The following is a 26,085-nucleotide window of genomic DNA, read 5'->3' as shown; positions in this document are numbered from 1 at the left end:
TTAAAAGCCGTCAAGTGGTACCCTGGGTGCCAGAGGCCAAGTTTTCATCATTCAGAGAAAATATTGATATGATATTTATTCGAGCTGTATACTCACGGTCACCCTCGAAAACCAGGGTCACATATTTTTTTTTTTTCCGTTTAATTATTTGCGTTTAATCACTAGACTAAGCTATCATAAAATTACACGTTAAAAGTTTTATAGCTATTGTTTGTGAGATAAAAAATTGTTTACGCTAAAAACATTCGCAGGAGATAGAAGAAGGCATTGCTACCTTTTCACCTATCCCCTTGATTGCGAAAGTGTTTATTTACATCTGCTACATGTTTCATATAATAGAAAAAGAGAAATAAAAGAAAAAAAAAGAAAAAAAGGATTAAATAATTTATTTACACCTATGTGATAAATTGTCATTTAGTAGTATTTCTCAACATCTGTGTTAAAGATATATTTCTTTACAGCCTTTTGGAAACATAATTTTGATTTTTCTCCACAAGTTTCTTTGAGATCACTACTAAGAACATGTACTTACTAACATGTATTGATGCTAATATGCTGATGGGCGCATTGACGTGGGACATGAGAGTCTACGTATTTTTCTTTTGTACGGTCCTCGGCTCTCTTGCGTCGTAAATACGCTGCCCCTGGGCTAGCCGAGGGTGACTTACGGTAGGTAGTCAAGTGGTGAGCTAGTTGGGGCGTACATAAAGTCTGCCCGGGCATACACGAGTGAAAAATTAGAACATATACTATTCTAATTCTTGCGTCACACGTATTGAGTCTTCTTAGCGAAAAAAAATTCTATATAGGAAGTATATCTATAAAGGTCTGCGATTCAGACTACCGTGGGAGGTGACTTTCGAGCACGCTTAAACGCCAAAAAATGTGTACTTGCTGCGTTTACCACCGCCCACACATCGCCCATCTTTAGCGGGCGTGTCAATAAATTTTGCTAACCCGTCAGCCCGTCATGCCAAAAAGAATCGTTCATTACTTCAGGCTATCAGCGGGAATCTTTCAAAACAAACCAACATGGCGATCGGAAAATATTGACATTTTTGAAATTTGGGTTTAATTTGAAAGTTCTGCATTATACACAACAATCTTGCCTCTTGATCCGGTTAGTAAATCTTTTATATATTATATGCTTTGTGTAAGCCAAAACCAATAACAGTGCCATTTCGAGGCTTTCGAATAATTCTTATTTTCAATTGATGTCAGAAAATGTTTTTGACGAAGACATTAAATTGTATCGTCAACTGCTCTAGCTTGGGACTATCTGACAAAACATGGGACGGCAATTCGGCCACCATTTCACTGAACCTCCAAAGTCATTGCAATGATCTCGCATTCCCAACCGTCATCGTCGAATTTTTGTTTATTAGCACTTTTGTTTATTAGCACCAACATTGCTGATTATCTCCCTCTTCCAAACCTTATCAATAATGTCTACCATGCTATCTTCTCCTCTCACATTCGCTATGCTTGTCAAACTTGGGGCCTCTGTGATAACACAAGTCCTACAAAACACTGCCATCAGGATTATGACTTTCCAAGAACCAAGGGCTTCTGTCACTCCCACCTAATGAACTTAAAATCTTAAAATTCTTTGATCTCGTTGAAACACTCAACATTATGTTCATATACCGCTACCTGAACAGATACCTTCCTTCTGACTGTCTTTCTACTTTTACCTTTTCTACAATTCCTCATGACATTGGGACTAGAGCCAACCATATCAGCCTCCTCTTTGTCAGGAACGTCAATACAACCACCTTTGGCCTCCACTCTCTCACACAGCTAGCTTCACGTCAATGGAATAATTTACAAGAGCATCTTGATGACTAGTCTGGAGATTCATACTCTCTATTTAAACTTACACCACATAAGCAAAAGTCCCATCAGAAGCTACTCATTGAGAGTATGGTATTTTTGACCCAGTTTGAATTTGTTTACATTTGCTTTGAATTTCGTGCCAAAAAAGCCGTTAATAAGGTTGGCCAATCAGGTTCGCGCACTTCCAATCAAAACAATGATATCACGTGATTTCAACAATTGTTTAACAGCCAATAGAATTCTGCGACCAGATTTGGCATCTACAAAAATACCCGGCTACTCTGTTATTTCTATATTGTTATTCGTTTTAACTAAATACTATACTCCAAAATCACACGAACAGAGTAGACGGGTCTCATAGCTACTTGACAGTTAGTCACACTAGGAAATCTAGCTTTCAGAAAAAACAACATCAGTCATCTACAGGATACATTTCAACAGATTTCAACAACAAGGATGAGAGTTACCTGAATCAAGTTCGCAAGACAATATTAATTAAAACTTGAAAGTTGGAAATAAAATAAAACGTGCAGCAGCCAAAATCAACCAACCAAAATTTGTCATTCAATTCCCGAGACAGCGCTTCGATTTTTAAGGCCTTGTTTATACGCTAAAGTAAAAACAATTACGCACATGTAAATGGGTCATTGTTTGAGGTCCGGCAAAATTTCCGGGAGATAGCCTATCCGGCAGTGCGCGGATCTAGGTGGGTTCCGCCTCCCCCGTAGATCTTTTTCTTGGTAAGTTGATCTTCAAATTAGTTTTCAAGGTTGGCTTGGCTCAAATTTTTTCATCTATGGCTCAAATTTTAGGCAATTTCTCAAAGTTTTTGAAAATGTTAATTTCATTAAAAAGCGCCGGGTTATTTTTTCATGAATCCCTTTAGAAGTTTTGCGGTGCATTTTTTTGCTTGAGAGTCAAGTAAACGATATAGCGCTTTCGCAGCATTAATCTTTGATACGAATTTTGGCGGGACGCTATGTGGCTAACTGCTTGATGACAAAAATCTACAAATCATTGAACCACTAGATTTATTATCACATATTCAAAAATTTTACCTCAACAAATACACCCCTCAGGAACCCCCTCGGCAACAGTAATTTCATACTGGAGTCTTATTATTGTTTTTAACAATAATATATTTCATGAAAAAAAAACAAAATTGTGAATACAAAAAGATTTATTTAGGATATATATGATACTTTTTAAAACTTTATTACTGTGTTGTTCTATTATGTTATATTTTATATTATTTTATCTATATATTAATAGCCGTAGTCTGTATGTTTGTTGGTTGGTTTGTTTTTTGTGTGTCACCTTCGTTTTCGCAAGCAATGTTTTGTTCTTTTAAAAGATGACTTTTGCTTCTTGCTCCACAAATGTGTTAAATCAGATTCGCGCCGTTTTATAAAGACTTTGAGTTGTTCGATAAGTTTGTTTTGATTGATAGATTAGACTTTTTATTTTTTTCTTTCCTTTCTTTTGTTTTATTTTTTCGAATGTAATTAACGACCTTATTTGATTTGAGACATTCGAATTCTTTTCAAAACAAAAGAAAATCTTTTAAACAGAATCTGTTAAAGAAAAGAACAAATATAAAATAAAACATAAGAATCACAAGACAAGTTTGTTAGAACAACAGCAACACTAAAAATACATTCAAAAGTCGGTAAAAACTAGAGTTCTTTTCTATGTCGATAATTATTTTGCTGTAAATCTAAGTTATTGTTGAATTTGAAAAGTTATGACAAAGTTATTTTATAAAAAGCAACATAAAATTGCGCTATCACGCTTTTTGTCTGTGTGTCCTACCTGCCTTCCAGGGGGGGCTAATGGTTGCGAGCTGACTTTCGGCCTTGCCCCTCTGACCCTTAGTAGAAGGGCACATACCCATACCCTTCTCTTGCCTAAGTACCCTCCCCGGGCTGCCTTTTTTTAGAGGAATCTCGTGTCATGTCTATTATTTCACTCCGCTTATCTTGACATCAAAGTTTTCCTAAACATCAAGAACTATGGCAAATGTAACGCGAGCGAAGGGAGAAAATAATCTAATTGCAGAGCCGTCTCGGACGTCGCTGGTCGCCGGTATAGTGCAATTTGGGAATGACGCCCTTTCTGCTTTCTGATCATTTTTGCCACAAAAATCTTTCTCAAAATATGGTTAAAAGATATGTCACCCGGGAGGGATAGAGTCAAACTTTGAAGAGAATTCTTCCCTTTAATTTTGATTTCATCGTGTTTAAGCCACCTTTCCAACATCCAAAGGACTTTAAATGCGTTCAGCAAACAGCTAAACCGGCGTGCGACGCCGGGTACCAGCTAGTTTTATTTTATTTTACTTAAAACTTTCATTTTTTTATTAGGTTGCATGATTTGTAATTAGGCTTCTAAACTTGGTGTCCCTTCCTTCAGGTAAATATATGTTTTGAATTGAATTGAATTGAATTGAGTTTGTTCATACCCGCATTGATATTGTTAATCAAAACAAAAGTTAAAAAGACGCAACATTTTGAAGGTAAAGGTAGCGCATTGCCAATGGAAAAGAGTTTTTTAATATTAAAGCTACCGTAGAATCGTCTAATATCGACATGTGTCTTGTTATCTCGACATAGCTGTAGGCTGGTCTTCGAAATAAAAAATCAAACATAAACAAATACATACCAAAGTTACCAATCAATCACTAAATTGTACTCTCCCTATCACGTCACAGATTGCTGATATATGAGAAATGTGAAGTGTTATTACTTATGTTTGAAAAGAAAATGTATGTCATCACTAAAAAACTAATTAGCATGCTTTCAACGAAGATACCCAAATCAAAACAACAATTTTTTAGTAGACCTTTTTACCGTGGGCCGAAAATAATAAAAAGAACCCGGTTTCCTTTTGAATTTAATGTGGCGGCAATACTGGCCATCACGGCGTGCGGCCTGTTAGTGCCTAGAGCGTGTGTTTGTGATAAATAAGTAAGGGGAAACCAGGCCGGCTGAGGAGCGCGCAAATTATTTTTATCACTGACTTGAATGAAGCGTACCGTAAGTTGGTCTAATATCGACATCCGTCTTCTAATTTGGACATCCTTCTTTATAGATAGGAATAATAAGAAGGTCGAAATCACTGATAGACTAAAGATTTTTCCTTTCATCGTGCTCGTTAGTCAAAGTTATTCAGCTATTCCGACCTTCCTCAGTTTCTATTGTTCCTATCTCTAAAGAAGGGTGTTGAAATTAGAAGACGGATGTCGACATTAGACCAACTTACGGTAATAAAGTTGTAAAATTTTAATGATGGGCACGAGAAAGTTTGCATGCGTTTCATGTTTCATATGTTGTGTAAGATTGCTTATAATTTGGCTGCTTTTTTAATTGAAAGAATTGCAATGTTTACTGAATATTCTAGTTTGATGGATGAACTTGTTTGATAAGAATGATACCAAGAATTTCATTCAAGTTTTGTTTTGATTATTTTACAGATCCGGTGTTGACTTTAAAGGAGGGGTGTCGATATTAGACGATTCTACGGTAATTCGAAACTGTACTTTTAAAGTTGCAAATTTGTGCGCAAAGGTGAAAGCAAGTGAAATTGCATGCTTTCAGTGGAGTTTTTGGACGAAATCAGAAAGAAATTGGCTCATGTATTGGGACAAAAATCCTTTCAGCCAATTTCTTTTTGATTTCGTCCACAAACTACACTGAAACCATGCCCATCGCGTCTTTTTAACTTTTGTTTTGATTAACAATTTACAATGTGGGTATGAACAAACTCGATGTTGGTGCAAATAGACAAAAATTCAATGATGACGGGTGGGAAGGCAAGATCAATGTGATGGTGGACATAATTCGCTACCTTAATTCAAAAGGGGCCTAAGTCCAGGTACCCCCCAGTTCAAAAGGGGCCTAAGTCCATTTTTATGAAATTTGAGATCTTTAGTTTTTCTCAATCTCTGGCTCATTTGCTCTCTTTTGATGTACATAACAAGTAGTTTTTGAAGTTAAAAAGGCTCAAAACTTCATACTGAAGCTCTGATAAAAGTGATGTTTAATTCAAAAGAGGCCTAAGTCCATCATCTTTTTACAATTAAGGGCCTAAGTCCATCAACTTTTTACAATAAAAAGGCCTAAGTCCACCAAAATAAGTTTGTTAAGTTTTGAAGAGGCCTAAGTCCAATTAAATTGCAAATGGGCCTAAGTCCATGCATCCTAAAAAGTTTAATTGAGTTTTTCTTTATTTTACTGAGATTGTCTTTTCTCTTTATCTTGAATCTAGGTGTAAGTGGTTTTATTTTGGAGTGTCATATGTGCAGGTTTTGAACTCTAAAAGGCAGAAATTAACCCTCACACGTTTTTCAAAATTCATGTTTAATTCAAAAAAGGCCTAAGTCCACTCTGCAAGATTTACTAAGTTGCACCTGTTACATACAAAAATACATTCCTTTCAAACGAATGCCTTTTCATTGGAAAAACAACTTATAGCTATGGCTTTCAGAAAACATTTACTTCAAAGCTTTACCATCAAAAATGGTTTCAGAATCAAGGAAAAACTTTAATTGCAATTTTCTCAAAATGACCCAAATGGACTTAGGCCCCTTTTGAATTAAGGCTCACAGGACTTAGGCCCCTTTTGAATTAAGGTAGCGAATTGGAGAAAATTGTGTTTAAGAGGTAAAAATACCAATGCCGATAAGAAATTTGAAAGTTTTTTGTCGAGGACCCCTAAATCTTGGTACCATTGTTTTGATTACTTTCATAAACGAGAGGGGTAAAACTCTCATGCTCGTCACCTCCAATCAGCAGACTTTTCTGGTCATCAATACCATCAAAGTACTGTCAACTGCCCTAACTTGGGACTATCTGACAAAACATGGGACAGCAATTCGAACACCATTTCACTGAACCTCCAAAGTCATTTGATTTGAGTTAATGAACGGCGTATTACAAAATACACATTTTCTCTTTTGCACCGAGTAGACTTTTAAATTGAAAAATGAAAAAAATCCGTAGAAAAACACATGCAAATGTCTGGAACGAAGAAGACCAAATTAGTGGCGGCAGGCGTTCTCTAACAGATATCAACAGTCCCATGTTTTGACTAATCATCCCAAGTTAGAGCAGTTGACGGTAGAAATAAAAACAAACCTCATTCGTATTGTTAATGTCAGGCTAGCCCTAACAATTAGTCACACTACTAGCGTCCCGCCGAAATGCGTATCAAAGATTGAAGCTGCGAAAGCGCTATATCGTTTACTTGACTCGCAAGCAAAGAAATCATAGGTTCAGCCCCTCCTTATTTTGGGGGCGGGCTAAGAAATATTTTGGCCTTTAAAGAGCCTGGGGGCTAAAATTACCAAAATATTTGGGGGGACCTAGATTGTTGGGGGGAGCCTAGATTGTTGGGGGGAGCCTAGATGATCTGACTGAGACTCTGGGGGCTGTTCAGCTAAATTCAAAAGATCTCTTATCTTACTATTAAATCAATTATAAAAAGCAAAAGATTTGTAAACATAAATATTAAAACAAGTAAAATTTAGTTTTCATTTATCAGTACTGTACTCGCATATATATTTTTTATTGACTTCTCTCTACGGGGGCGGGAGAACAATGTTTTTGTTTTAGTTTATCTTGGGACCTGAAGTGTTAGGGGAACCTAGCACAAGGCAATTTTTTGGGGGGAGCTAAATTGTTGGGGGGACCTTACTTTGTTGGGGGGAGCTAGAAACCTGGCTGAAGCTATGGAAATGTGCCGCAAAACTTCTAAAGGCATTCATGAAAAAATAACTCTACGCTTTTTAATGAAATTAACATTTTCAAAAACGATGAGAAATTGCAGGAAATTGCCTAAAATTTGAGCCATAGATGAAAAGGTTTGAGCCAAGCCAACCTTGAAAACTAATTTGAAGATCAACTTCCCAAGAAATAGATCTAACCAGGGAGACAGAACCCACCTATGTCATCATTGACAATCAACAAAGAATTTTCTGTCACAAACCTTGTAAAAACATTCAAATCTTCTATCGAAATGATCTGCCGTAGCTAAATTCTACCATTTTGTATGCGGTTTGAAGATTGAGCTGAGAAGGCCTGCAGAACGCCTGCAGAAGGCCTGCAAGCTCGGGAACAACTCTAGCTTTACTCCCTTTCACCAGTGGATAGTATTCAATTATCATCATCCCTTTATTTTCATTTCTGGAACTTTTGCAAAAAAAAGGAAAAATACAAAAGTTATATTTTTTACTGCTTTGTTCTGCTTTATTCACATACTGAGTTTGAAATATCTATGGTGTTTTTTTGCAAACTTCAAAAAAATGATTTTTGTCCCGCTCGTGCAGGACAGCTTAAAGTGCTTGCCTGCAGCATTGGGTACAAAGTTCAAATATGCATTTCCCGTAGCTTTTATCTGAACATTTAGAGCTATACTGAATGTACTATTACCAAATCATAAAGTGATGTCATAGGCATAATATGATTCCAAATAATTTATGGTGAATTTTTAACCAACCACATGTCTTTATTCTTTTGCGAGTCAGTTCAGCGGGGGAAATACTCGCCCTGGTGATTTGCGCTTAATCTGTACCATTGTACCTGTCCGAAATTAGGAAAAACAAAGTTCAACTTTTCAACCTCACTCTGCTTTTTTATGTATTATGACAGTCTATAGCCATATTTCATGGAAATGTACCTTGTTACCCACCTTTTTTAAAGGTTTTCTACGAGAATAAAATGAGCTTATTTTAGGCAGTGTCTTCATGCTGAGTCAGATAAATTAAAGTTACTTTTTTACGCAATGATATCCTGCAAACAAGTGAAAAATAAAAAGTTGTTTCGAGATGTGACCTCACATTCTATTGCTTTTGTAAACAAAAAATAGCAAAGTTGATTTCGAACAAATTTACAATCGAATGTTTTGATTATAAGATAGAAAACGTTCTATTTATTGTAAACATAAAAACATTCGAAAGAGTATCAGTAAAAGTCCCTTTGTTTGAGGAATGTTTTTTAGTTCAATGTATTTTAATTTTTTCAAAAACAAAACCTTTTTCTAATCTTGTCACACTTGTTTTTACTACAATATCAGCATCATCAGACCTTTCAATCAAAACAAAACCTTTAAGGCCTAATTATAAAGATATAGAGGCTTATGGAGTCATTAGACTGTATGATGAAAATGGTAAATTTATGGTTAAAAAATATCAAAACTAACTTGCACTGGAGAGAGTATAACAGATTGTAAGGGTTGTAACAGGTGTTCAAAAACAATTCTTATTTTCAAGGTTTAAACAAGGTATAAAAACTTTACTTTAATTGAACTATTTGAACTTTTATCTTACCATTAGGTCTTGCTGATATCTTCCTGAATGTTAAACCAGGGGGGGGGGTCGGTACTAAGTTGTGGGGGTGCCGGGTGGTGGTCTGATAAGGTAAGTAAAAAACAACTTAGTACATGGTACTAAGTGGTGGTCCTAATTGAAAAAAACATTTTTGCAACTTTGTATCAAGGGACTAAATGGTGGTCTCAATATCAAATATGAGGCATCAAGTTAGTTTCTGGTACTCAAAATCCTGAAAATCACAAAAAATTTCTCATTATAGGCAGTCTATATTTATTTCTTACCATTTTATTAGGATGTTTATTACGTTTATTGTTTATTAAACTTTTGTTTTTTGTTTTCCCCTAGTTCAAAAAACAAGAAAGTACAACTTTTCGGCACTGGTCCAGTACCACAACTTGGTACCCCCCTGGTTAAACACTTATTTTATTACAAATTGAAAGATATTTGAAAAATTATGATTTCGGATGGGACAAGTGATTTTGCGCTGGACATTTTTTCTACTCCCCTAAAAATCAAATCTAATGGGCTTTGAATCTTAACTTTTCTCAATTAAAATATGCTCTATCCTACCATTTTTAACTTTCCCCCAACTTGCCCTCCTCAAAAATGAAGAAGCAGAAATCAGTCAGCAGCATCACCATCAGGATGGAGTCATCAGATGGCGCATGACGTCACCTGCGGGGCAAATTACATGCTTGTAATTTGTTCACTTTTTTGGGGAGGTGGGCTCTCTAATTCTCCATTTTGTCAGCCATTTTGAGCTAAATCAAAAGAAATAAAAAGGGCTTGCTAACAGTGAAAATTCATTTGTCATGGTGTCTGTTGCAGAAAGGAATCCCTGACAGTTAGCCACATTAGTGTCCTGCCAAAATGCGTATCAAAGATTAATACTGTGAAAGCACTAGTCATTTACTCACATTCATCATTTAATTGACTTGCAAGCAAAAGCAAGCGTCCCAAAACTGATTTAAGAAAAGTACAGGCACTTTTTGATAAAATTAACATTTAAAAAAACCTTGAGAAATTACCTAAATTTTGAGCCATAGATGAAAAGATTCGAGCCGTGCCAACCTTAAAAGCTAATTTGAAAAGCAACTTTCCAAGAAAAAACATTACGGCCTCAGCATTTCCCTTGATAAAAATTTTAATCACGTGTGATCGGTGACATTATCAGGTCAGGAATTTGGATTTTCTTTGGCCAATGAATCACCAATCATACCTGAAATATAACAAAAACATACCTTTGTAAAAGATTGACAAAGATTGAAACCTAACGACTTTAAAAAAAAAGTTAAACACTAGAAACAAATATTAACATTTCACTTTCAGTTAAAATGATGGTAGATGAAGATGACCAGTCACTTTCTCCTGTTCTATTTACACCTTCATCATACAAGAAAGAAACTTCAGGTAATGTTCATAATATATTCTTATTTTTTCCTACTTTCTTCACATTTGGTGAAATTTAGATAGTTAAAAATTATCTTTCTTTTGAAATTCAGATAAAAGTTTGCCAAAAAAAGATGATTCGTGGAGTCTTGCTTCATTGATGAAAGAAAATGAGAACTGTTATGATTGGTGAGTTGATTTTAATTGCCTTTTTTGACTCATTACACATTATACACCCCTTAATTCTGGTTATCACGTTTACAGTTTCAAACTTTTAAACTCTAGTTTGATTGATTCTGTTCCAATGGAAAAAATAGAAAACGTTCTGCTCCTTTCTGCTTTATCGTAGTATCTTTTTTTTTTATTCCGGTTTTTACATAGCAATGAAGTTTTAACAAAAAGGTCATTCTTTCTTATTTTTTTTCAGGACACCTTTTTTGAAACGTGGAACAAGTTTTTCTCAAGTGACGCCACAGGATTTCATCAGAAGAAGTATAATTTTAAAACATTCATTTTTATGTGATAAGAATGTTTTATCCAAATAAAACTGCTAAATGAATATATACGAGTTTGTTTAGCACATAAAAATGCAACAATACATCAGAAGGTGATGAAAGCAGAAAAGTTAGCACCCTTAGAGAGGGTCCAAAACTTCATAACCTTTTAATGGAACATTTTCAAGGCACCCTTTTATACCTAGATTTTTATCAAAATATCATGATCTTACCATTGGTACCAACAGAGTTTTAATTTTTCAAAAAAGATAATTTTTTGGTTGGTATGCAACCTAATGATGTTATATGATATCTGGTCAGGTGACATACTCGTGTGTTTAAATTATGGGATGTTTAAATTATGGGACCCTCTTAAGGTTGTCTGTACCAAATTTCACACTTTATACCTTACCACACTAACTTACTATATTCTATATCACCTCATTTTTTACTTTTGAATATGTTTTTTTTTTTCATTTTAGGATCTCTATCATCAAAAAAGGTAATTAATATAAAAACTTTAAATCTGTTAAATATTTAGATTCTATTTGTGAACATTTTTAAATATCAATGCAAAATGAATGAATGGGAATTATGATCACAATTTATCACAATGTATTTGTGGATAATGTTATTATTTAATGAGGTAGCTCTGATGATGGCTTTATCGATAAAATTTTATTTAGTTATACAGCTGAAGGTTTTAAAGTCAGTAAAACTTTACATATTCTCGACGTTTGTAACTTCAATGTATGCTGAATAATTGAATAATTTCTTTTATTAATTTTCATCAAACCAGAGTACAATTGGAAAGTCACTAGATGCTTTGCTAGATCCGGATGTCTCCATTCATTGGGATAATGAAATGGCAACCCCGCCTATTGCTAAATCATACACTCATGGTATTTATGGAGAGTTTTCTTTTCATTTTTCTAATTTGTATTGAAATGCTTGTGGTTGTGAAATATTTTCAGAAATTGATGCTTTTTTGAAATACTGCCTTGAGAATGTATGGGTATATGATCTGTGTTGTCTAAGGGCTAAGAATTTTCTTGTTGAAGGAACACTTGAAGAACAAGAATTGAAAGACAAAGTGATGATGGATTTGACTGATAACACCAAAAAGGTAATTATAATTCAGTAATTCAGTTTGAATTGTGTTTTTTGTGGTAAGCTGGAAAATATCTAAATTGTATTTTATAAACTTTTTCTTTCATGTTATCTTTCATTTCCTTACTTTCTTTTACTTTCAGAATGTTGCACGTATCCTATTTGAGGACCCTGCCAACAAAGAGTTAGAACCTTCAATGTGTTTATTGTTGGATGATTCGTGCAAAGATTCTGACCGAAATGATGGACCACAATCTCCAACTTTGTTCAATGCTTCGGAAATACCAAGTTGTGGAAACTCCTATGAAATGTCACCTCCAATAACAGCGCAAAAACCAAAAAGAATACAAAAGAATCCAATGCTTGAACATTCATTGGGTGTCTCTTTATTTGATTCACCACCCAGGACAAACAATAAAAGAAAATCTTCATCTACTTCAACGCTGGATGAAACTGGTTGCGATTTATTTGGATCACCCCCTGTGGTTTCTTTTATTAAATATCCGCTACAAACAATCTCCAAATTTCCCAAATCTCCTTTAAAAAACCACGATGAAGAAAATAACGAGGATGATGTTTTCCTTTCACCTTCCATTGCTTCAATAAACATTGATCCAAAGAAAAAGATGATTCCAAAGATGACTCAATCAACCCCTATCGTTTCAAAGTCAACCAAAACTCGAGTAAACGTTCCACCCGAAAGCATGCTTAAATTGTCCATTGATATCAAGACTGATTGTTTGCCAAAGAAATCAGTTGAACTTTCTCCAAGTATGATAGATTGGAACAATAGTTCTTTGAGGCTCTCGAAAACAAATTTGCACAATTTTACTGAAGAAGGAGAAGAAAACGACTTAGACTTATCTCCATCTGTTATCCAGCCTTCAAAATCCACCAACACTACAACTGTATCGAAACATCAAGAAGGCGGGAAATCAACAAATGACATTCACACTACTTTGGAAAAGTCTTCTTTTAATTTGAGCAACTTGCCGTTACATTTTGAAGTTGAAGTTGATAAATCGAAATCTTTCTTTTATCCAAAAGCATCTACCACTAAAAGTAAATGTCTGGACAGTATATCAGTTATAAATAATGACCCATTACCCAGGGAAAAGACAGTTACCAAAAGAAATGCTCGACAATATTGCCAAAATGCTAGCAAGGTGAAAAAAGATCAATCATCATTCATAGATATGGACGAATTGTCACAACTTCCGTTTCATTTGATTGAAAGTCAACCTTTAAATATCAAAGAAGAGCGCAAAATGATAAGCAGTAAAGTATCTCTTTTAAACGAATTGAAAAATAACAATGATGACTCGAATGAGAAGATTGACACTGAAGTTAATACAAATGTTGCAAAAGATGAAAATAGACCTGCTCCTTTTACCGGTTTCCAAACTGCAAAAGGAAAATCTGTTATTATTTCTGAAAGTGCTTTAGAAGAAGTAAAAAGAAAGTTTGAAGACGTGGAGAAAACTGAACACCCAAAAATCAACATTAACACTAACATTAAAACACCGTTTGTCGGATTCCAAACAGCTGAAGGAAAACATGTTCATATTTCAGAAAGTGCTTTAAAAGCTGCAAAACATAAATTTGAATCAGAAGACTTAAACAATAATATTTCAACACCATTCACTGGGTTCAAAACTGCCAAAGGAAGTGTTGTCAAGATCTCAGAAAGTGCCCTCAAAGCTGCAAAACAAAAGTTTGACTCTGACGAGGACAACAATAAAAACAATATTCCAGCTAAAACCCCATTTACTGGGTTTCAAACTGCCAACGGAAACGCTGTTAAAATATGTGAAAGTTCTTTAAAAGCTGCAAAGGCAAAATTTGAACCTGACATTAAAATCGATTCTGAACAATTTACTGGATTTCAAACTGCCAATGGACAGAATGTTCCTATATCTAATGATGCTTTAAAAGCAGCAAAACAGAAGTTTGATTTAATAGAAACATCAAATCCAAATTCAGGATTTCAAACTGCTAAGGGTAATGTTGTTAAAATATCAGAACATGCTTTAAACAGTGCTAAACGGAAGTTTTCTCAAAATGATATATCGAACCCAGATTGTCCAGTTTCAACACATGGTTTTACGGGATTCCAAACTGCTCAAGGAAAGACTGTCAAAATTTCAGAAAGTGCCCTCAAAGCTGCAAAGCAAAAGTTCGAATCTGAAGATAGTAAGATTTCAACCAACCTTTCGTCAACAACTCCCTTCATGGGGTTCCAAACTGCCAAGGGAACGACTGTCAAAATCTCAGAGACTGCCCTTAAAGCTGCAAAACAGAAGTTTGAATCAGACGAGGTTGACCACAAAATCAATATTTCAACTACAACCCCATTCGCTGGGTTTCAAACTGCTAAAGGAAGTACAGTCAAGATCTCAGAGAGTGCCCTTAAAGCTGCAAAACAAAAATTTGATTCTGATGAGGACACCAATTCAACAAGTCCTTCTACAATAACCCCTTTTACTGGGTTTCAAACCGCCAAAGGAAGTGCAGTTAAGATCTCAGAGAGTGCCCTCAAAGCTGCAAAACAAAAATTTAATTCAGAAGAGGTCAACCACGCAAACAATTTTTCAATTGCAACCCCATTCACTGGGTTCCAAACTGCCAAAGGAAGTGCAGTTAAGATCTCAGAGAGTGCCCTCAAAGCTGCAAAACAAAAGTTTAATTCAGATGATTCAGAAGAGGTCAACCATACAAGCAATATTTCAACTGCAACCCCATTCGCTGGGTTTCAAACTGCTAAAGGAAGTAGAGTCAAGATCACAGAGAGTGCCCTAAAAGCTGCAAAACAAAAATTTAATTCAGAAGAGGTCAACCACGCAAACAATATTTCAACTGCAACCCCATTCGCTGGGTTTCAAACTGCTAAAGGAAGTGCAGTCAAGATCTCAGAGAGTGCCCTCAAAGCTGCAAAACAAAAATTTGATTCTGACGAGGTCAGCAATTCAACAAGTCACCCTTCTACAATAACCCCTTTTACTGGGTTTCAAACCGCCGAAGGAAAGACCGTTAGTATCTCAGAGGAATCAATTAAAGCTGCACAATCAAAGTTTGATGCGGACGAGACGAGCAGTCTTTCCAAGTTCACAACACCAGGATTTTCTTTGAATGCGCACTCTAAATATCTCAATATGGAAGCACCCAAAGCAAAGAGAAAGATTCATTATACCACACCTGACCGTAAGAATTTATTCCTTCTTCCATTTCAAAAGTGATCCCTTTCATTTCGACACAATTTGTATAAATCATGTCCGAATAAACGTTAAATCTTCTTCTTTTGATTTTCTCTGAAAAGGAGGCTAAGAATCTTTTTTAGGTCAGATAAAAAAGGAAATGGATAAATCGGTATCTTTGTTGATGGTTTCCCAGTGGCACTTAATGTCAGTTAGTTTTTAATTACCTGAAAATTTACATTATGTCTATTGCCACGATGATGATTTAAAGAAACATAAAAATTCGTTCGAGATGAAAGCTAAGGACTTTTTGTATATCTTCAGTCTTTTTTGTTTAGAATACCAGTTTGATAGAGCTGTCACGATGACAAGACCTCTTTCACCCGCAGTTGCAAGATACAGTACAAAGCAAAAAGATAAAAGGTATTTACCTGTCCTGTGTGATAGACTCTTGAGTTTATGCATGTGTGCTTTTCTGCGACGGAGACGGTAAGGTTTTGATTTAACTAGATCCTGACCAACTGAGGACGACGGTAAATCAGCACTTTTACCGTCCTCGGTTTTGCAGGTCAGAACTGCGGGTTATTCCAAATTGCCTCAGTCACTCTACCGTCCTCAAAAGTGCAAATACATAAACTCGCTACTGTCCTATAGAGTGACATCAATCTCGAACTTTTTCAACGGTATACTTATTCTGTATGGTGTATATATTTTGAAAAATTCCAATATCAAATTACTAGCATCTTTCTTCTTGATGTTTATTTCTTAAAGCCGAAGTGAACAAAAGCCGAGCAATGCACAAAACTTGAACAATTCATTCATGACACCTTTCAAAAGTTTAAAGAGAAGTTGTTCAGCAAAGGAAAGCCAACCGAAAGTGGAAAATAAAAAACGAAAGAAGAATTTGTTCTCTTACAAACCACTGTTCGTGAATACCATAGCTGAGGTGAAAGAAGAGGGAATGCAATTCGATGATGATCCTAAGGTTTGTGTAAGATCGATACCGTTTTTTTTAAAGAATTTTGTTTCTCAATATTTCAGGAAAAGAGAAATTTAGTGTAGTAGAAATCTACAAAGTAGATATATCTATATTTGTCGTATTTAGAAATTTGTGTAAAATCATTCTACCTCAAATTAAAACACAGCAGATTTAAAGTCTGTCCAGATATAATTGGCAGTGGAAACAAGAATGCCTGTAACTTTTCATAGTCAAATATAATTATGGAAATATTTTTTGCTTGTTTTAGAGAATCAAAAGCGCTATATTTGAGTGTATTTTTGGTTGAAAAATTCGTCATTTTTAGCGGTTGAATTTGCGATTGTAAAAATTGCGCTTTTTTTCTACTTATGCTATAATGTTCATTTTTACACCAGTGGTAGTTCAACCTTAGGTTAAGAAGTTTGTTAAATTTCAAGGCGAACAGAAAAGTCCTTCGGAAGATATTTTCTGTACTTTTCTGTGAATGGCAATGCCCAGAACGTGACGGAGCCCGATTTTTGAGAACAAATTTATTTTGGCAAATTCGGGCCAAAAACTACATAAAAATAGGGTTTTTTGGACTTTGTGCATAATCCTGTCATTAGATTTTTCTGATTTTTTGTACAAAGATGGAGGGCAAGATTCTCTAAAGAATGGCTGAAGTGGTTTTTCCCGGAAAACTCTTATTCGCCTTAAAAACGAACTTTCTTATTTTGAGGAAATTCCCTTTAACCAAATAAGAAAATATAACTTTTCTCAGGATTGGCTCATCAGTTTTTTCTGATTTTTTGCACAATGATGCAAAATGGCAATGCCTAAAATGTGTCGGAGCCCGATTTTCAAAAAAATATATTTGGGCAAATTTGGGCCAAAGACTGCCTAAAAATAGGGTTTTTTGGAGGGCAAGATTCTCTAAAGAATGGCTGAAGTGGTTTTTTCCGGAAAATTCTTATTCGCCTTAAAAACGGATTTTCGTATTTTGGGGAAATTCCCTTTAACCAAATAAGAAAATATAGCCTTTCTCAATGTTGACTCATGATTTTTTGCACAATGATTCAAAATGGCAATGCCCAAAATGTGAAGGAGCCAGATTTTTAAGGAAAATTTTTTTGGGCAAATTTGGGCCAAAAACAGCTTAAAAGGTTTTTTGGGCCTGAATGGTTTAGTGATTTTCGTATTTGGAGGAAATTCCTTTTTACCATTTTACATTATTCAACACACAAGCTTTATTTTTCCATTCTGAATTTTTGTACAATTATTGTCACTTTTTTCTTATTTTCATCTGATGTTAATCATTAGGTAGGTCCATTCAGCATGTTGCTTGTTTTGTATGGATTCATTAGATGTTATGACTGTGTATTTTGTTTTGTAGGATGAACATATTCGCAAATCAAGGTTCAATGTCGATGGAATTTATCAATCGAAGAAAAAAACGAAATCAAGTTTTCCGGAATTTGTTAATTATTGCTCTCCTTCAGTTTATTCTAGAAAAGAGGTAACACTTTATATCTAACAAATAAAACAAAACTTAATCAGAATAAGCTCATCTTCTTGATTTCGACATTCAAAATACAAAAAAAGAGAAAGATGGTGAAATTTCTGAATATTTGGACTTTATCGTGTCATCGTCAACGATTGTGAACTTTGTTTTCTTTATTTACCTCATAAATAGCCATAGTCAAGTGGTCCAAAGCGTCAGCATCATAAAAAGGGCTTTCCCGTTTGAACGAGCCTCCTGTTTCCTTCAGTCCATAGAAAGCCAACCAAAAAAAGCAATTGAAAGATAGTATAAAAATCTTAAATATAGACATTCCAAATTAAATAAACTAACCTCTTCCTTATCTTATTTCAGCTACAGGAATATGGTCTTCAAGACTCCGTAATTAATCTGAGTGGAGACAGTGCTTTGGATTTTACATTTGATGCAAAAAAGTATTTCAGCTTGCAAGTTGCAATTTCTGGCAAATTGGCTTTATGTTGTGGATTCCAAATAGTCATTAATGAAAAGGTTGAAATTGGGCTGAATGAAATCAAAAGGTATTTGCCATCAAAATCCCTTTAGGGGGAGGTTGATTATATAACCACCCTTGGAAACTTGCCCTTGCCATAAAGAATTCATGAAGAAAACAGAGAACTGAGAATAGTCTTAGGGTTATGGCCATTCTTTTATTTTCTGATGGCTTTTCCATGAATTTCTTTTTTCAGTGCATTTATGAAGAGCAATGATATCGACAAATCGTTGGTACCAGAAAGGTGGATAGAGAACCATTTCAAATGGATTGTATGGAAATTAGCCGCTTACGAACGACGCTTTCCTGGCCAGTTTGCTAACAAGTATAAACAACACCTTTATTGTTAAGCTAAAAAGACATTGACAGGACCTTTATCCATTCTAATCGGGGTCTTATTTCGGTCCAGTAAAAGATGAATTTCGCCGGTCCAATTCATTAAACAATTCGCTGGTCTTAAACATCTTGCTAGTCCAAGTTTATATTCATATTAAACAACAAATAATCTTACTAATAAATCTTAAGCCGAGGAAGCAATTTGCCATTCGCCAGTCGACTGAAAACTCCTGTTTCACAACTTTTCTCAATAAATTTCCAGATGCTTGACACCTTTTATTGTGATGGAGCAACTCAGATATCGCTACGATAAAGAGCTTGAAAAAGCAGAACGGTAATTTTTTTCTGCATGAGTTTCATTTCAAGTCATGAGAACTCAATCACTCAATCATATACTAGACTTTGTAGTTTTTTTCTGTACGCAGTAAAGTCTACTTTAAGGGAACTTATTTTGGCGGGAACTAATTTTGACAAGAGGCAAAAATCCTGAAAATTTTTAATTTTGGCGAGAACTTATTTTGGCGATGATGAATTTTATTAATTTTAGTGGGAACCTAATTTTGGCGAATGACAGCGTAAATCTGTTTTATTTTGCCTTATTTGCAGCTTTTTTGTGAACTCAAGAAGTTATTTAGGCAAAATACCAAAAAAATTAATTTTGGCGAGAACCTATTTTGACGAGTGAGCAAAATATTTAATCTTGGCGGGAGCTAATTTTGGCGAAAGTTCCCTTAAGGTATTTCACTTTGCGGGTTTAAATGTTTGGAGCCAAAGCTATACACGAGGGACTCGCTAATGTACCATTCACTTTGTATTTTGATACACATTTCTGTCATCTTACAATTCTGCTGGTATGTACACCTTTCATTTCATTTTGTTCTATCAATCTCCCCCTCTCTAGGTCATGCTTGAAGAAGATTTATGAACGCGATGACATTTCAACTCGTAGGATGATTCTCTTTGTTAGTGATATATTGCATGCTGTTTCAAACAATGACCAAAAGTGCAAAGTAAGTTGTAACGTTCGTATTTTTTAGTTAATCTCAGCAAAATAGACATTCAGGGGAATTAGGCTAATGCGTAACGCTTAAACGCCTGAGTCCACTCGGTCAGGGTGTTACACAATAAATAGATGAAGCATTCCGAAAGGAAAAGGGATATTGAAAAGTGTCTCAAAACGAAGGATATGGAAAGAAGGGGCATTGACATGAAACCATCTGGTCAAGATTTCCTCCCCTTTCCCTTCTGTTAGGGATTCTCATTTCTAAATAATGAGAGAATGCCAACTCAAAGAAGGGCGTATCAGAATTCCTTAGTCATTTTTTACACATTTTTAGACTGTGATCAAACTATCAGATGGTTGGTATGAGATCAAGGCTGGTCTAGATCAACCTTTGAGTGCATTCTTGGACCACAAGAAAATTGCCATCGGAACAAAACTCTGTGTGTACGGTGCTGAATTGATCGGATCCACGCAAGCCTGTCCTCCTTTACAGGTAAATAATTCTTTAACTTATTGGTCCTTGTAATATAGAAGCCAGTTAAAAAAGTGACACTAACTATTTGCACTGACTGGAAAACAGAAGATCTACTAAGACTAAAAAACTACAAAATCTCACCTACCTTTTGATTGTCTTTCCAATATTTCTTTAAAGGCACCTGAAGATTTGATGTTGATGTTATCAGCCAATTCCACACGAAGAGCATCATGGGATACTAAGCTTGGATTTCAGCCAATCAAACAAGCCTTTGCTGTCCCTTTGACGTCGCTATATTCGGACGGGGGTTCTGTTGGTTGTGTCAATATCACTATTCTTCGAAAATACCCTACTCAAGTAAGATTTTTTTGGTTTGCTAATTTTGTTTAGTTCGTAAATGTTAAGTGTTTCTACTCGAAGTTTGGGTGCTTACAGGTGCTTTGATCAATTCTTTGCCCAATAACTACGACGACCATATGACAATTTCAGAAAAAAAAAGATCAAACTTAATCCCAAAATGATTTTGCAATGAATCTCTGTGGAGACAGATAAAAAACGACAATATCCCATTTTTGAAAATATTTTTAACGTAATACTCTTTTACACATTTCAGTGGATGCAGAAAGAGGGCGGACGTTGCATCTTCCGAAACCTCCAACAAGAAGAGGAGGCGAAGAAGAAATACGAAGAACAAAAACAAAAGAAAATGGAAACACTCTACGCATCCATTCAAAAAGAATTCGAAGAAACTACCAATAAAGGTTTGCGAGGAATCTGTTATCTTTTATGTTCGACGTTTAAAGACAAGTTGGGTTTATTTGGAGTTTTCACAATCTGTTATTTGATTTGGTTGGTCGTTAACCTGTAATAAAACATTTTTTTAACTTTTTCTAAAGAATGCGTCATCTCTATCACTTTAAATGACCAAATGGCCAATTAGTGGAAGTGTGTTATAAAACCTCCAACTGATCCCAATGAATTGCCTTTAATGTATGTTTGAATAAAATAACTGTAACTTCAGGTAACCTGACCTACACTGGGGTTCGTAAATATCTTCAATTTTAATAAACTGGATGATCTATTTCCCGGAGGGATGGATATACCCCCAAAAATAAGGTTTTCAGAGCAAATGAAAGGACTTTGTTGGACAACTGCAACAATTCTCTAAAAATTAAGAAACGAGGGCCCTAATAAGGTCTGGGATTTGAAAAGTTCATAAACAAAGATTTTTTTGTTCTTAAGGAACGAAACGTAAAAGACGAAGTTTGTCAATGAAAGAAATCGGTGAACTAAAAGACGGACGGGACATTTATAATGCCATACAAAATTCTATTGATCCATCCACTGTCGAGGTAAAGAGATTTCTTTATACGTCATGATTAGTTTAGTCTGTCATCATCTTGTATTGCGAAGCCTCGTTATTTACTCCATTGTTCAAGGTTAATTTTGGGTATACATTTTCACAAATCCGGAGTTATCGTAAGACTTCTGTTTTTCCCTAGTGTTATTTGAGCGACTCCCAGAAAGAAGCAGTGTTTAAACACAAACAAAAGAAACAAACACTGGAACAAGATAAATTGAGACGAACATTCCAAAACCAATGGCAAAATATTGTCGAGGAAGAGGTAACTATTTTGCTTGTATGATACCGAGATCTTATCTCCATTGCAATATTGTATAACAGATTTAGCTCTAGAGAGCCATAATTTGAATTGCGTTCTCAACTCAATGATAAGCAAGAACTAAGTGAACTAGTTATCGATTACACCAAAGAGCCGAAAAACTGCTGATTGTACAATCATTCTCTCCCCTTCTTTTTTTTAGTTTCCAGATCGATCAGTGGTTCACCTACAAAGATATCGTATTTGTGAATGCCCTACCCTCAACTCCAAAAGCAGACCATTCAAAGGTGAAAGACGGTTTAGATACAGAACTCTTAATGAAATTATTTTGTATCCCCTTCTTTATGCTAACGTCAATTTACCCAAAAAATTTAGCTCTGACTGTTTCCTGCTCTACTGTTGGCGAGACACACACACATGCCTTCTCATAACGTTATGAAGTGTCACAATTGTAAACTTTTTGTTGAAAAAATGTTTATCTTTTTATATCGGAAACATTCTTTGTCTTTCAAAATACGGGTATAGAAAACTTCGCTCTAGCCATCGCCATCATAAAAATCAGAAAGATTGGATTCAGCAAACGGATTTTCGTCGCCAGGTTTCCGGGCTAACGTTACTTTTAATCCCATTTCCTTCCGTGTAGAATTATTTACATGCGTGTATGAAAAGTTAGTATCAGGGGCTAGAGAATTAGAACCCGGATAGGTAGGGAGGCATATTATAAACATTGATGAGTTATTGCTGGTATAGAATTCGCAATACCTTGACAAGCAATAACCACGGGTTCACGACTTTAACAATAATTAAACGTTACCAGATAACACGTTTTTTGATTATGTTTTCAGACGCTATCCTTACTGTATGGAAACCGACCGAAGACATCAACGAGAATTTCAAAGAAGGAGTTAACTTAAAACTCTTCAACTTGAACACCTCTGCTTCAAGGTGAGAAGAATTGTGATTGGTTTATTGCATTTTTGCATTCCCATATTTGAAAATTGTCGAAAGGTAGTATAGAACAAATTAAAAACATTTTAAGGATTTGCGCACTTTAAAACAACCAATTTCTTAGAAAAATGGACAAAATTTTTCACAAAATGGTGAAAAATAAGAACATGTTAGGAACATTTTTAGGCTTGAAAGTCAAAAAGATAAGAACATCCAAAGGCTTGAAAATTTTGGATGATCTTATAAAAAAACGTGTATGCAAGTATTTATATTCTTCTTCTATTTTCTCTTTTTTCTTAGATACAAGCAAACTAGTTGCAATTTTCAAGTAAGTAATATTATTGACATACAATTTTGCTCCTGGATGAACCTCCGTTTATTGATAACGATTTATCGAAAAGTTGAGAGTCATGTTTATTAAGCCAATTCATCTAAAATCACTATTTATCACTTTCTTTCAATAGCTTTCCACGACCAACACGACCAAATATCGACTAATTGAAGATGATCTGTGCGCTGAGAACATTGATTACATTCCACGCCAGGTAACGACGTCATTTCCGAAGACTGTCATAAGTAATTGTATCTGAACCCTACCTGAAATATTACATATTATGTGCAGAGGGATCTGAGCGGTCATTTCAATCCCCTGTTTATACATCCCTCTATTTTTTAAAGAATCCTACACCATTCACATTGCCAAATTTTAAATATATACCAAATTATTTAAGAAATATTAGATACCATAAATATTTTAACTCAAATTTTGTTCACCTCTCTTAAAGCTCGAACCCAATTTCTTCGTAAAAAAAGTCCCACCCACACTTATAAAGACTTAGACTCCCATTTAAAGGAGGGGGTGTTCACTCTATGTTACCTCGCCAAGAATAGGGACGAGGTGGAGTTTTTACAAGCTCTTTTTTGATTTGGTTGGTCGTTAACCAGTAATAAAACAATTTTGCTACTTGCTAAAGAGCGTGCCATTTTTATTACATCTAGTTATTAAAGTATCTTATAAAAACTCCATCTCATCTGCAAGAATTAGATTTTGCGCTCACCTGAATTTGTTACACAAAAGGGGGATATAAAGTGTACTTGTATATAATTATTTCTTATAACTTATTTTGTTGCACCGATAAAGGCGACTCCGATAGATGAATTGTACACAAAATCACATGTACCTTGTAATGAAATTGACGTCGTGGCTTATGTTCTTTCTGTGGAACGTCAAAAAAGGTTTGAAACTCTCTTTCAGTTCAATGAGTTTGTTAAAGTTATTCGAGTCTTATAGAAGGGTGCTAGTGAATATTTGGGCCATCGAGGCTTCACTCAATCAAGGCTGATTCTATTACAAGCTGACCATTTTGACAATTTTTTTATATTTGCTTTTAAAATTGTGTTTCTAGTACTGAAGAAGTCATGTATCTCTATGATGGCGGAGAGAGGTTTCTTGCTGTAAAAGTCTGGAATAACCCGCAGGTAAAAACTATTTTAAATTCTCACAGATCTGTAGGACTTTTTCAGCCAGTGGAGGTAGAAATAACGAATTGAAACTCTGTTTTCCTGAATTTAAATTTTCGATTTCTTTTAGAATGTGAAGAACAAGTTGGAAGGTTGTGTCATTGCTGCAACCAATTTGAGTTGGCAAAAGTTCGCAACACCTTCTCGAAATCGTATCATCCATGTTCAGTTCACTGATTTTTCGAATTTCTCGAAGAATCCCAAAGCTGAGCATCTTCGAAAAGCAATGAACAAATATCAAAGCTCCTTGGTAATTTTTCCTTCTTTTGACTCAGTATCAGTAACGCAGAATGGTTAGAGTGCATGCCATAACATAAAGACTCTTCTTCATTCGAAGTTTCTATCGTTAATTGTTTCTGATCAACAAACTCAGTTGCTTGCTAAAGGTCTGGAGCCACTTGAAACAAATTCAATTAAAATGAAACATAGACAAATTGCAGTTCAATTGCTAAACTTTGATCGAGTGGCCCAACCGCCTCAGAGAAATCTCAACAATAAACAATTTTTTTTCACTGTAACTACAATAAAAGGTTCAAAAGTTTTCTGCAACTGTTTCTTTCTAAGCAGAAACTGTTGATTGTATATGTTTTCTTTCCGTCATTTTAGGTGGGGCCACTAGCAACTTTTCCGTCAAAGTGTAACACTTTTCAATGTTTCTGTTTGATGAAAATGTTTCAAGTGGCCCAGACAAGTTCATTTTCAGTATTTTCTTAAACTAACGTAGTTTTTCTTTCATTCTAGACACAGAGGGCTATACAAGTTGCCAGAAGTAACCTGCAACAACAATTACAAACGAACAGTTCGATCAAAAAATTACCTCCTATTTCCAGCATTGAAACCACCAATAACAATACCATAACGGTGAAGGTACTAACTGCAATTTTTGCAAATTTCACTCGTAGACAATTGTTTGTTAACTACAGTCTAAACGATGTAGATATTTACAATTCCGAAAATGAAACTTCCCAGCTCTCAGTTTACAAAGTTTAAAAGTTTGATATTCAATTCAAAATAATATTTTAAAGAAAGAGGCTATGGAGAAAAGAATTCATTGGGGTATGGATCCGTTATTTACCAATTTTTTTTTTATATAAGTTTATTTTTTCATCTTCATTTCAGAAAACAATATCATCGGATTCAAAACGAGAACAAAGTTTTTGCGACGATCTCCCATCAGAAAAACTACTTTCCCGGCAAAAACTTCAAATGAAAAAACGGCTATCTTTGGACCGTTACCACAACCCGCCGGGGTTGAGCCCTCTACAGACTCGAGAAAATGGAGTTTTAAAGTCTCAATTTAAACCCCCTTCTACATTGTCCTAAGAAAAATGAAATGTTTATATTAGATAGAAGATTGCATGTTAAATTACGTTAATACTGTACATATTGATATACTGTTAATAAAAAGGAAAATTTTTATTTTGAGAGAGTAGATTTTTTATTTATTTAGATTATTTTTTAATTTAGCCTATTATTTAGCCAGCCAACCCCTCCCTGCTTGTCTCAACTCAAACCAGTACACTTTGAAATCGTATTTTCTTGATTTTGATCGGTTTGTTCCCAACCCTTGCCCTTTCCAAACCCCTTGACACTTTTAACTCTTCCATCTATCTTTGTGTTTTTTAGATAGTATAAAACAATGTAAATTTATTTTGTAAGGATTTGAAAAGCGAAAATTGAAAGAAAAATTAACTTTTTCATACATTTATTTTTTTTCTTTCTGTTCCTAAATAGTGTTTGAAATTCTTACAACGGGCATAGAAGCGCTATTGTTGAATTGAGTTGTCAAGGACTATTAGACAACCGCTGGTAGCTTAAATATTTTGAAAGTATCATCTGAGG

The 26,085-nt window shown here is 35.1% G+C and overlaps 1 protein-coding gene across 1 annotated transcript; it reads left to right on the top strand.

Annotated features, from left to right (window-relative positions):
* The first annotated feature begins 986 nt into the window (after positions 1-986).
* Positions 987-25,947, top strand: LOC136806240 (breast cancer type 2 susceptibility protein-like). The gene is made up of 29 exons (XM_067062798.1): positions 987-1,120; positions 10,493-10,573; positions 10,666-10,741; positions 10,980-11,044; positions 11,529-11,548; positions 11,846-11,948; positions 12,108-12,172; positions 12,300-15,357; positions 15,689-15,773; positions 16,122-16,335; positions 17,702-17,824; positions 18,182-18,366; positions 18,535-18,663; positions 18,937-19,008; positions 19,576-19,684; positions 20,012-20,170; positions 20,330-20,509; positions 20,766-20,913; positions 21,395-21,504; positions 21,655-21,777; positions 21,977-22,061; positions 22,620-22,719; positions 23,023-23,050; positions 23,187-23,267; positions 23,864-23,958; positions 24,129-24,201; positions 24,314-24,493; positions 24,985-25,110; positions 25,363-25,947. The coding sequence occupies exons 2-29, from the start codon at positions 10,498-10,500 to the stop codon at positions 25,564-25,566; spliced, it is 6,072 nt and encodes a 2,023-aa protein (XP_066918899.1). The 5' UTR covers positions 987-1,120; positions 10,493-10,497; the 3' UTR covers positions 25,567-25,947.
* Positions 25,948-26,085: the final 138 nt, after the last annotated feature.

This window comes from Clytia hemisphaerica, unplaced genomic scaffold (genome assembly GCF_902728285.1).
Source record: "Clytia hemisphaerica strain Z4C2 unplaced genomic scaffold, Clytia hemisphaerica genome assembly, whole genome shotgun sequence".
NCBI lineage: Eukaryota > Metazoa > Cnidaria > Hydrozoa > Leptothecata > Clytiidae > Clytia > Clytia hemisphaerica.
This window is presented reverse-complemented; position numbering and strand designations above follow the sequence as displayed.

Coding starts and splice junctions, on each gene's coding strand:
- LOC136806240 (XM_067062798.1), top strand. CDS start 10,498: ATGATGGTAGATGAAGATGACCAGTCACTTTCTCCTGTTCTATTTACA. Junction 15,358..15,688: donor TCATTATACCACACCTGACC/GTAAGAATTTAT, acceptor TTTTTTGTTTAG/AATACCAGTTTGATAGAGCT. Junction 19,685..20,011: donor ACAATGACCAAAAGTGCAAA/GTAAGTTGTAAC, acceptor ACACATTTTTAG/ACTGTGATCAAACTATCAGA.